The sequence below is a fragment of the Zootoca vivipara genome, chromosome 7 (assembly GCF_963506605.1).
Source record: "Zootoca vivipara chromosome 7, rZooViv1.1, whole genome shotgun sequence".
Lineage (NCBI taxonomy): Eukaryota > Metazoa > Chordata > Lepidosauria > Squamata > Lacertidae > Zootoca > Zootoca vivipara.
The window spans coordinates 93,967,244-93,980,177 of record NC_083282.1 but is presented as its reverse complement, the minus strand read 5'-3'; the positions used below and the strand labels follow the sequence as shown (position 1 = coordinate 93,980,177).

Here is a 12,934-nt window from a genome sequence, read left to right as displayed (position 1 = left end):
AAGTCGAAGCAACCCTATCTAAAAATTCGTAAGTAGAAAAAATCCTATCTAAACCGCATCCAAGATGGCGGACAGAGCTCCATTCGTAAGTAGAAACATTCGTAAGTAGAGTTATTCGTAAGTAGAGGTACCACTGTACGACTGAAGCAAATGCTCTGATTAGGTAATGAAGCTCAGTCCAGATAAGACTGAGACACTGTTAGTAGGAGGTTTCCTTGATGGAATGGATGGGAGGCTGCCTGCTCTTGAGGGCGTTACATGCCCTTGGAAGGAGCAGGTATCAGCTTGGACCCATTGCTAGGGCTTGAGGTTGGGGGGGGGCCTCAGTGGTCCTGAGTGCCTTCCATCAGTTTGGGCCGGTGGCCCAGCTATGCCCCTATCCGGATAGTCCAAGTGTCCCGATTTTCCAGGGAAGCCGTCCCAGTTTCTGATTTGATCCTGGCATGTCCCAGTTTTCCTTTTTCCTCCCCTCCATGTCTCGGAGAACAATGAAAAGTCAGGGGTGCAAGAACAGAGTCCTGTTAATACAGAAAATAAAATCCCTGCACCAAATGAAGGACACGGTGAAACTAGCATACAAAGCCCTTCCTCTAATTTTGAAGGAAAAGGTCACCAATCCACGTTAAATTCTTTAATTGCAATGCTTCAGCAGCCAGCCATTTCTGAGGAAACGCAGGGAATGTCGATTCCTTTATTGTAAAGGGAGCCTCGCACTGTCTACTTGGAAGTCAGTCCCACTGTATTCCATGGAGCTTACTCCCAGGTAACTGAGTAAAGATTGGGCAGCCTTACACTGCCATCCTAAGCGTCTGAAGAAGTGTGCATGCACACGAAAGCTTATACCAATGACAAACTTAGTTGATCTCTAAGGTGCTATTGGAAAGAATTCTTTTATTTTGTTTCGACTACGGCAGACCAACGCGGCTACCTACCTGTAACTAATCCTAAGCATGTTTACTCAGAAGTAAGTCCCACTGAGTTCAATAGGATTTACTCTCTGTTCCTGATCATTCTCAAAGATTCCGTTGTTGTGGTTGTTAAGGATAAGAATAAGCGCTGAAATCTTATTTCTTTCCAGAAGTTGTTGCCTACGATCCGAGGTAGGTGAGGTGGCGACAGGTGCAGGTGTGGATATTAGGTCTATGTGTGCAGCAAGATTGAATGTGGGAGAATGTCCCCTTTTTTATCGGAGAAATGTTGGCGGGGATGAGATAGAGATAGCCAAACTTCTGTTGCCTATGCTCTTATACCTCTGAAGGTATAAGATTGCCTCTGGAAGTTCCAGCTAGTGCAGAATTCAGCGGCCAGATTGCTCAGCAGGGCAAGACAGGGTTTTGATCATATTATACTGATCCTGGCCTGATCCTGGTTTTGACCTTTTTTTGAGGGAAGGGCAAAGTTGTTGAACGTTTTTTTTTTTTTTTTGCTAAATCACATAGAATTTTGAGCTATTTTTATGGAAAGTCGGCAAACAACACTGGGTTACTTTGCATCCGGATTTCCCCAGAAATTTTACCAGAAATGGATCTACCAACGGCCTTTTAAACTGGGGGGGGGGAGATTGCTTTCTTTTTTACTTCGCTAGGCATTTTTGTGTTGTATACAGTGGTACCTTGCAAGACGAATGCCCTGCAAGACTAATTTTTCATGTCTTGCAATCTGATGGTGACTCGCAAGATGAATTCGTTTTGTGAAAAATCCGTCTTGCGAATCGCGCTTTCCCATAGGAATGCATTGAAATTTAATTAATGCGTTCCTATGGACAAAAAAAAGAACTTTCAATGCATTCCTATGGGAAAGCGCGATTCGCAAGATGAATTTTTCGCAAAATGAATTGACTCACGGAACGAATTAAATTCATCTTGCGAGGCACCACTGTATTGCAAACCGTCCTGTGATCCTCAAATGAAGGGCAGGACAGAAATTTAATACATAATAATAAACATAGGTACACATTTAGTAGACCCGGCTTCAAAGATTATTGCTGGCATTTGAAGTCCATTCAAAATGAAGTGCATTTTCCATGGCACCAGCTTAATATTTGACTTGAACCTTCAGCCCACTAAGCGACACAATTGAAGGCATTGGAGAACAATGTAAATCACATCACGTTACATATGGCCTGCATCAAGGGACATTTAGATCCCCTGCAAAAGTCTTTACAATGGAGCCAGGAGGAGGTTCCCGGCTGATGTTTATCACTGCATCAGTCCAGTTGTGGCCGCTATATAAAGCTCTCAGAGCAAATTGCTTTCTCCAGCCTGGAAAGGTTGGGAAGTTCAGGTGTGACCAGTAAGGACGAAGGTAAGGAAAGTTGCAGGTGGTAGAGGGTTGAATTGGCCGATGAGTGGGGGAATGGGGCAAAGGGTTGGTTGGAAAGCTACGTGGGCAGGTAAACCACTACTCTAGACATCAGCATTAATTGCAAGATGCTGCGACTACTGTGCGAAGGCTTTGAAGGGGAGTGGGGTGAGAGTGTCGCAGAATAGAACAAAAAGAATCATTTGAGTCCCATGCATGCATTAAACTGCACTGTGTGGTTTAGGCCACTTGTTGGCACATTTCCCCCCAGCTATTCAATGGGACCACAAGCCTGGAGACCCAGAGAGATTTGAGAGGTCTTTTCACTTAAGGTTTTGCTTGCAATGAAGGCTGTCAGTTTTTGGAAGGATCAAACCATTGACATGAATACATGCAGAGAACTTTGCATGCTAATAACCAGGGCGATAGCAATAGAGAAGCAGGCAGGGCCCTTTCCTTGTAGAGTTGTTTCACAGCGGAGTGTGGCCCTCGTATTTCCCCAGAAATGTGCAATTCAAGGTGAATGTGGAAATGGCAGCCTAAACAAAGGATTTGAGGAATGTTGGGGGAAGCTATTCGATCAAGCAGCTGTCAAAAATGACTTTGTGGGACTTTTCTTGCACATGCACACAAAGGAAAGAAATAGAGAGTGCAAAAGAAAATGAGGCTTGTGCAGGAGATCTTCCTGATGAATGATGTTCTTGAACTCCATAAGACATTATGACCTTTACCGTGGACATGTAAAAGGGTAAAAGAGTATTGGGAAATAATCTATAATAAATAAAGAACCAGAGTCCTTTCTGTTGGGGATATTTCAGACCAAAATTCCCAGGTGTCAAAAAAGGTTATTTATGTATGCTACAACTGTGGCCCGTGTTTCGTTAGCCCCAAAATAATAATAATAATAATAAATTTTTATTTATACCCCGCCCTCCCCAGTCAAAAACCGGGCTCAGGGCGGCTGACACCAACAGAATTACAATAAAACATAAAAACAATTAATTAAAATACAGATTAAAATGGAAAACGAGCGAGGTCCCAACTAAAGAAGAATGGCAACTTAAACTGATGGAATATGCACAACTCGCAGACTTAACATATAGAATAAGAGAACAAGAAGAGCATGCATTTAAAGAAGATTGGAAGACATTTATTGAATATTGGCTCCCAGTACGTTTCCGAGCACAATTCAAAGTGTTGGTGTTGACCTTTAAAGCCCTAAACGGCCTCGGTCCGGTATACCTGAAGGAGCGTCTCCACCTCCATCGTTCTGCCCGGACACTGAGGTCCAGCTCCGAGGGCCTTTTGGCGGTTCCCTCACTGTGAGAAGCCAAGTTACAGGGAACCAGGCAGAGGGCCTTCTCGGTAGTGGCACCTACCCTGTGGAATGCCCTCCCACTAGAGGTCAAAGAGAACAACAACTACCAGACCTTTAGAAGGCATCTCAAGGCAGCCCTGTTTAGGGAAGCTTTTAATGTTTAATGGATTTCTGTATTTTAATGTTTGATGGATTTCTGTATTTTAGAATTTCTGTTTTGTTGGAAGCCGCCCAGAGTGGCTGGGGGAACCCGGCCAGATGGGCGGGGTATAAATAATAAATTATTATTATTATTATTATTATTATTATTATTATTATTATTATTATTATTATTATATATGGGAAATAATTGTGTGCAGCTGACAATGCTGGCAGCATTATGATAAATTCAACAGTGTAAATAAGTTTGATGGATGCAATAATGGAGTACTGATCAGTATAGCTTTTGTAAAATATGCAGGGATTTGTGATATGTAAAGTGAACCATGGAAAGAGAAGAAGGGAAATCACTGATATCTTAAGGATGTAAAATGAGAATTTTAAATTGTAAAACAGAAAATTTAATAAAAATTATATATATCTATATATAAAAAAAGATTATGACCTTTACCGACATTTGATCTCTTTCCCCGCTTGAGTAAGTGGCAGGAGGTGTCCTTTTCAGATATTTAAAAGCGCTAAAAAGGATGTAAATGAGAAAAGCATTTTCCAACTTTAACCTACTCATTAGAATATGTATAGAGAATCATCTCTCCGTTGTATCAGGAATTCTGCAAAATCCTGGGGATCTCCCCGCTTACAAATCTGTGTGGCCGATGAGCCCAGTCTTTGCACAAATCAAGTCTCCAGTGACTAGGAGAACGGGATTTGGCCCATTTATCAGCCCCAGTGATCTCTCTCAGGAGCTTTTTTCCGGATTTCTGCTTCCTTGCACAGTAGGGATGATGACCTGACCCAACTTTCCCAGCAGGTCTCCAGTTTCGAAGATGTGGATTTTCTTGGGACTGCTTGTCCTCTGCAGCCTGGTCGGCCCCTTGCAAGGAGGCCCCAAAGGACCTTCACATGGGATCGTGTCCATCATCAGTTCGGGCATGGCTCACAAATGTAAGAATGCTTCGTGACTCTTGTTTGCACTGGTTAGTAAGGAGACAGGCGCGAGTAGCTCCCCTTTCTGCTTGCTCCGAATCACATCCGTTGAAAACTGTACCACCTAAGCTTGTGAAAGAAACTTTTTATTGATTTCCATGGATGTTTTCAGGAAGGGGGTGATTTCCTGCCTGTTGCCGACACCTGCTTATTTCTTTCCTTGGCAAAGAGTTTGACAGAGCGGCAGTCAGAAAGACTTAGGGGTTAAAGCCAAGAGCTCTGTGGGAGCTAGGAAAAGGGGCTTGGGAGAAGAAAAAGAGGCAGGCATGTTCTGGGAAGTTTCATTCAGGGATAAGCGTCAACCACAAGGGTGAATTCACGCAGCAGAGACCTTCAAGGCAGCTAAAGGATGCTTCAGGGAGCTGAGTTTGGTTGAACTGGAGAAAGAAGGGTCCCGGGGGGGGGGAGGATAGCTTGAGTTACAAGAACAGAGGGGTTGGCATGGCAACGTTTTGAAGGTCAAGGTGGAGAAATTTGTGCTGGGTGTGGCAGTGGGCAGGAAAGCAATCTAGGGATGTAAGGAAGACCATCACAGTTGTTTCGAAGAGCAGGTTTGTGAACAGAGAAGACTGAGCTGAGCTGTGATGTTCAGGTGGGGGAGCCCTGAGTTGACCTTGGCTTACAGCCCCGCTTGCATCTTGCTCTCACTACTATTCTTGACTGCTGCCAAAAGAGGCATCTACATGCTTTACGAGTGCAAAAGCCAATTTCGCAAACATTGCAATATAAAGCTCCCTAATTCAAGTACAGTGGTACCTCTACTTATGAATTTAATGTGTTCCGAACTCACATTCGTAAGTTGAAAAAAATTGTAAGTCGAATCCCATAGGAATGCATTGGGAGAAAAAATTCGTAAGTAGAAAAAATCCTATCTAAACAGCATCCAAGATGGCGGACGGAGCTCCATTCGTAAGTAGAAACGTTCGTAAGTCGAGTCATTCGTAAGTAGAGGTACCACTGTAGTATGCAATGAAACAAAACCACTAAAATGTTAAGCGGCAATCATCCCTAATTAAAAAATATGCCCCCAAAAAACCCATCTTTTGAAAAATAACATAGCAAGTAAAAAAAAAAAAGTCAAGAGAGGTGTGTCACCACCTGCCTTTGGGAACCCCAGAATCTTTGGGGTGAAATTAAGCCATGTTAGAATTTCTACATTTTTTTTGCAGCTGCCTTAGCATGTCATCTGCCTAACCAGCTAAGGTTGCAATCCTAGATACATTTATTGTTGAGCAGACATGGAAAGGAATGGGCTGAGAGACTGTGCCCGGTGGACGTGCCCTTCACGTATCTTCTCCTCTGCTCCAAAGTTCACCACCCCAATCCTTCCATCACGTCATCTGCAGAGCCCTGAGCAAGATTTCTTGGACCAGTTTCCAGCATAACATTTCCTGAAAGTCATTGCAATAAGGCTGAATGGCTCGTTGAACATTTACTTTGATTCACCTGAGAGCCCTGCCTTTGTGAGAGAAAACTGGTAGAGAAATATAATATGATATATAATATAATAATATAATATAATATAATATAATATAATAATATAAATGATGTTGTTGTTGTTTAGTCGTTTAGTCATGTCCAACTCTTTGTGACCCCATGGACCATAGCACGCCAGGCACTCCTGTCTTGCACTGCCTCCCGCAGTTTGGTCAAATTCATGTTCGTAGCTTCGAGAACACTGTCCAACCATCTCGTCCTCTGTCGTCCCCTTCTCCTTGTGCCCTCCATCTTTCCCAACATCAGGGTCTTTTCCAGGGAGTCTTCTCTTCTCATGAGGTGGCCAAAGTATTGGAGCCTCAGCTTCACGATCTTTTCCTTCCAGTGAGCACCCAGGGCTGATTTCCTTCAGAATGGATAGGTTTGATCTTCTTGCAGTCCATGGGACTCTCAAGAGTCTCCTCCAGCACCATAATTCAAAAGCATCAATTATTCGGTGATCAGCCTTCTTTATGGTCCAGCTCTCACTTCCATACATCACTACTGGGAAAACCATAGCTTTAACTATATGGACCTTTGTCGGCAAGGTGATGTCTCTGCTTTTTAAGATGCTGTCTAGGTTTGTCATTGCTTTTCTCCCAAGAAGCAGGCGTCTTTTAATTTTGTGGCTGCTGTCACCATCTGCAGTGATAATGGAACCCAAGAAAGTAAAATCTCTCACTGCCTCCATTTCTTCCCCTTCTATTTGCCAGGAGGTGATGGGACCAGTGGCCATGATCTTAGTGGGTTTTTTTATGTTGAGCTATATAATAATATTATATTGTTTTATAATATAATTTAATAATATAATAATAATCAGTGTTCAGTAAACACTGAAAATGTTGTTTTTTAAAGAAAAATAGTTAATGGGGGGGTGAAGCTGCATGGTATGTAATAACAGACAACCCATGCCAAGCAAATCATTTCCCACCCGCAAGATCCTGTGCCGTGAGTCGTTTCCTGTGTGTTTCAGATGTCTCCTCCGTCTTCCTTCGGGAGGAGCTTCTCCAGATCCACCTCTTGGGCATTCAATTCCCAGATGTCTCTCACAAAGATCAGCACCCGGAAAACTGGATTAAGGAGTAAGTAAATGACGAGGCATTTGCAACACCATATTTCATTTTTAAAAAAAAAATATTTTTTTTTAATTTTACAGATTACAAAAAAGATATATATAAGAAAAACGCTTACATAGACAGATTTCCCACTTTCTTTCCACCCCCCTCCCATGGGCCCTCCCCTGCCACAGGAGAATCCCATGCAGGCGGGCAGTTGAAGATGGTCCATTTTATAGTTGAGTTTATGTCCCCCCCCTCCCCCAGAGTCCCCTCCTGCCACCAGAGAGCTCCAGGGGCAGAGAGCAGGGAGACAACCACCCAGCTATCCAGAAAGAAAAAATCTATACTAAAAAAAAGAAAAAAATTCAGAAAAAATAAAAAAAAAGAAAAAAGACAAAAGACAATAATAAAAACAATCTTTTTGAAATTTACATTAATATGCAACGCCATATTTCAGAGTGGAAAGGGAATCAAGGAAAAGAGCCGGACCCAAAGGAGGCCTTGTGCTGGTTCCAAGGGGGCCTTTATCTCATTTTCTGGCACAGCAGGGAACATGCTGTGATTTTTGATATCATTCAATGTAGCTCTTGGCTGGCTTTGCTCTGGGCTCACCAGGAATGCACCTGGATTTCTTTCTTTCTTTTACCAACTGACTGCTTTATCTTCTTGGGCCTTTGTTAGCCCAAACCCAAAGCTAGAAGAGGTGCAAAGAGAACATGTCAGGCAAATAAAAACAAACTTTGATGCCCAAAGGAGCCAAGTCCCCCCCTTCCCCCCCTCCAAAAAAAACCAAGATCAAGGTTGTCAGGGGTCACTTGGCACAATGCAATTGATAGGATAGAATTTATCCCCAAGAGACCTCTCGGCTAAGGGGGCAAAGTTCACACGTCCCTCTTTAAGTTGCATGAATCTTTTGAGAAATGTGAATATTGCAGGTGCTGGGACAACCTGCGCCCACTTGGGACCATGCAGGGCATGGAGAGGGACTTTAAAACTCCCCGCCACTCACTGCTGCCTTGGTTCTTCATTTTCTTCTCTGAAGGATACCAGCGTAATTTTACATTATAGTAAATCCTGTAAGAAAGGTTTAAACGACAAGCATGGAAATTGCAGGCTGATGCGGAAATGTGGTGAAATTAACTTAAGATTCGGGGGGGGGGGGATTTGGGTGAATATAAAGTTGACCAATTCAGGCATCCCTACCCCCTAGTTTTGATGCTATAGGAGATGGATTTTATCATTTTCTGTCTGAAATTTATAAATTTCCCCTTTCCTTTAATCACATGAGTTCAGTATAGTTGCGCCCAAGTGCTGCAAGGCTTGCATGCTCAATGTCAAACCTTTATTGCCATATCAACAAAATCCCAGCCCATGCCACTCAGCGTTTTCAGCTGTTATGTTCACCCTGGACCACTCAGAAGAACGTCATCTGCATCTGGCCAAAGGGGGCCATCCAACCAGATGCCCATTGTGGGGAAACCTACAAGCAGGACCTGAGCACAAGAACAACTCTCCCTTCCTGCGGTTTCCAGCAAGTGGTACTCAGAATCAGTGCTGCCTCCGACTGTGGAAGTCCAATACAATGCAAGCAGCACGCAAGGGCACAAGATTCAATCAAGTTTCAATTGAGTATTATTAGTACAAAAAGAAAACAATAAGAGAACCATATACAAACGCTGACACAGAAGCCAAAACCAAACGTCAAGCAGATTGTTGTTGTTGTTGTTTAGTCGTTTAGTCGTGTCCGACTCTTCGTGACCCCATGGACCAAAGCACGCCAGGCACTCCTGTCTTGCACTGCCTCCCGCAGTTTGGTCAAACTCATGTTCGTAGCTTCGAGAACACGTCAAGCAGATAGCATATACAAATAAATACCGAAAGGCTAACCAGTCTTTATGGTCTTTGAGGCTATGTAGCGGTCAGCAAAGTGGCAGCAGGTCGAACGAAGTGTCAACGATAAACAGGCTGCCGGCGTTTTTCGCCTGTTTTGCCCATACGACGGGCTTCTTCAGTAGTTTCTCCTTCTGCTTTCAGTTATGTTTAATGCATTCAAATTCGTATGAAACCACTTATCTTGGCTTAGGCCACAATGCTCAAGTTCTTATTTCAAAAGGTTCTCTCATGCGGCTTTGATACATTTACATATTCAATTTCTTATATTCAGAGTTTTCTTAGTTTGAGCATGTATTGACTAAGCCAATACATGCTCAAACTAAGAGCAATACATGCTCAAACTGAAAGCAGAAGGAGAAACTACTGAAGAAGCCCGTCATCTGGGCGAAACAGGCGAAAAACGCCAGCAGCCTGTTTATCATTGACACTTCGTTCGAACCTGCTGCCACTTTGCTGACTGCTACATAGCCTCAAAGACCATAAAGACTGGTTTGCCTTTCGGTATTTATTTGTATATGCTATCTGCTTGATGTTTGGTTTTGGCTTCTGTGTCAGCGTTTGTATATGGTTCTCTTTTTGTTTTCTTTTTGTACTAATAATACTTGATTGAATCTTGATTGAATCTTGTGCCCTTGCGTGCTGCTTGTATTTTATTGGCCTCCGACTGTGGAGGCAGAGCTGAGTCATCCTGGTTAGAAGCCATCCCTTGCAGGGGTACAACTACTGCCAGTGCCCTCCGTCAAGAGTTTGGGTGTAATCTTCGACGCCTCCCTTTCTATGGAGGCGCAGGGTGCAGCTATAACAAAGGCGCCATTTTTCCATCTCCGCCAAGCTAAGCAATTGGTCCCTTAACTCTCTCGCCCCAACCTCGCCACTGTGATCCATGTGACAGTCACCTCCAGGCTTGATTGTTGTAACTCACTCTACATGGGGCTGCCCTTGAAACAGACCCAGAAACCTCAGCAGGTGCAGAATGCCGCAGCGAGACTCCTTATGGGGTCTTCGCCGCGGGATCACATTCACCCAGTACTATACCAGCTGCACTGGCTCCCGGTGGAGTACAGGATCAGGTTTAAGGTGCTGGTTTTAACCTTTAAAGCCATAGAAGGCCTAGGACCCTTGTACCTACGGGACCGCCTCTCCTGGTATGCCCCGCGGAGGACCCTACGGTCTGCTAATAACAACACCCTGAAGATCCCAGGCCCCAGGGAGGTGAGACTGGCCTCAACCAGAGCCAGGGCCTTTTCGGCCATGGCCCCTGGCCTGGTGGAACGCTCTCTCACAAGACACCAGGGCCCTGCGAGATTTGACATCTTTCCGCAGGGCCTGCAAGACGGAGCTGTTCCACCAGGCCTTTGGTCTGGGTTCAGTCTGACTCATTTTCTCTTTGTATAAGAACAAGCACAAAGGAGGTTTCCCAGCCCGCTCAAAGGTCCTTATAATGTCAGTGGAAACAGTTGGTCCTGGCCAGTATTAACCGCTTTCCATTTAACCCCTTCATGGATCAATGCCTTGTCGTGGCGAAGGGGCTTGAATAACTCGGAGAAGCTATGAGCTATGCCATGCAGGGCCACCCAAGATGGACAGGTCATAGTGGAGAGTTTTGACTAAACGTGATCCACCTGGAGAAGGAACTGGCAAGCCACTCCAGTATCCCTGCCAAGAAAACTCCATGGACAAAGACAACAGGCATATAAAAGTTATGACGCTGGAAGATGAGCCCCTCAGGTCGGAAGGCGTCCAACATGCTACTGAGGAAGAGCGGAGGACAAGTACAAGTAGATTCAGAGCTGATGAAGCGGCTGGGCCAAAGCTGAAAGGACGCTCAGTTGCGGATATGCCTGGAAGCGAAAGGAAAGTCCGATGCTGTAAAGAAAAATATTGCATAGGAACCTGGAATGTAAGAACCATGGATGGAGGTAAGCTGGATGTGGTCAAAAATGAGATGACAAGAATAAATATCGACATCCTGGGCATCAGTGAACTAAAATGGAAGGGAATGGGCGAATTCCGTTCGGGTGACTATCATATCTACTACTGTGGGCAAGAATCCTGTAGAAGAAATGGAGTGGCCCTCATAGTCAACAAAAGAGTGGCAAAAGCTGTAATGGGATGCAATCTCAAAAATGACAGAATGATCTCGATACGAATCCAAGGCAGACCTTTTAACATCACAGTAATCCAAGTTTATGCACCAACTACCGGTGCTGAAGAAAGTGAAATTGACCAATTCTATGAAGACCTACAACACCTTCTAGAAATGACACCAAAGAAGGATGTTCTTCTCATTACAGGGGATTGGAATGCTAAAGTAGGGAATCAAGAGATAAAAGGAATAACTGGCAAGTTTGGCCTTGGAGTTCAAAATGAAGCAGGGCAAAGGCTAATAGAGTTCTGTCAAGAGAACAAGCTGGTCATCACAAACACTCTCTTCCAACAACACAAGAGACGACTCTACACATGGATATCACCAAATGGGCAGCATCAAAATCAGATTGATTATATTCTCTGCAGCCAAAGATGGAGAAGCTCTATACAGTCAGCAAAAACAAGACCTGGAGCTGACTGTAACTCAGATCATCAGCTTCTTATAGCAAAATTCCAGCTTAAACTGAAGAAAGTAGGAAAAACCACTGGGCCAGTAAGATACAATCTGAATCAAATCCCTTATGAATACACAGTGGAAGTGAGGAACAGGTTTAAGGATTTAGATTTGGTGGACAGAGTGCCTGAAGAACTATGGATGGAGGCTCGTAACATTATACAGGAGGCAGCAACGAAAACCATCCCAAGGAAAAGGAAATGCAAGAAAGCAAAATGGCTGTCCAACGAGGCCTTACAAATAGCGGAGGAGAGGAGGCAAGCAAAATGCAAGGGAGATAGGGAAAGATACAGGAAACTGAATGCAGATTTCCAAAAAGGAGCAAGGAGAGACAAGAGGGTCTTCTTAAATGAGCAATGCAAAGAAAAAGAGGAAAACAATAGAATGGGGAAAACCAGAGATCTGTTCAAGAAAATTGGAGATATGAAAGGAACATTTCGTACAAAGATTACCATAATCAAGGACAAAAGTGGTAAGGACCTAACAGAAGCAGAAGACATCAAGAAGAGGTGGCAAGAATACACAGAGGAATTATACCAGAAAGATATGGAGGTCTCATACACCCCAGGTAGTGTGGTTGCTGACCTTGAGCCAGACATCTTGGAGAGTGAAGTCAAATGGGCCTTAGAAAGCACTGCTAATAACAAGGCCAGTGGAAATGATGATATTCCAGCTGAACTATTTAAAATTTTAAAAGATGATGCTGTTAAGGTGCTACACCCAATATGCCAGCAAGTTTGGAAAACTCAGCAATGGCCAGAGGATTGGAGAAGATCAGTCTACATCCCAATTCCAAAGAAGGGCAGTGCCAAAGAATGCTCCAACTACCGCACAATTGCGCTCATTTCACACGCTAGCAAGGTTATGCTCAAAATTCTACAAGGCAGGCTTAGGCAGTATGTGGACCGAGAACTCCCAGAAGTGCAAGCTGGATTTCGAAAGGGCAGAGGAACCAGAGACCAAATAGCAAACATGCGCTGGATTATGGAGAAAGCTAGAGAGTTCCAGAAAAACGTCTACTTCTGCTTCATTGACTATGCAAAAGCCTTTGACTGTGTCGACCACAGCAAACTATGGCAAGTTCTTAAAGAAATGGGAGTGCCTGATCACCTCATCTGTCTCCTGAGAAATCTCTATGTG

The 12,934-nt window shown here is 43.9% G+C and overlaps 1 protein-coding gene across 2 annotated transcripts in view; it reads left to right on the top strand.

The window, feature by feature from the left end:
- The first annotated feature begins 2,222 nt into the window (after nucleotides 1-2,222).
- Nucleotides 2,223-12,934, top strand: part of LOC118088396 (BPI fold-containing family B member 4-like) — a 31,390-nt gene continuing 20,678 nt past the window's right edge. The window contains exons 1-3 of one of the 2 annotated variants that reach the window (XM_060277401.1): nucleotides 2,223-2,304; nucleotides 4,587-4,723; nucleotides 7,215-7,323. In XM_060277401.1, the coding sequence (XP_060133384.1) occupies nucleotides 4,606-4,723; nucleotides 7,215-7,323 (227 nt within the window). In that variant the 5' untranslated portion in view covers nucleotides 2,223-2,304; nucleotides 4,587-4,605. The remainder of the gene's footprint in view (nucleotides 2,305-4,586; nucleotides 4,724-7,214; nucleotides 7,324-12,934) is intronic. The other variant, XM_060277402.1, reaches the window with a different exon arrangement.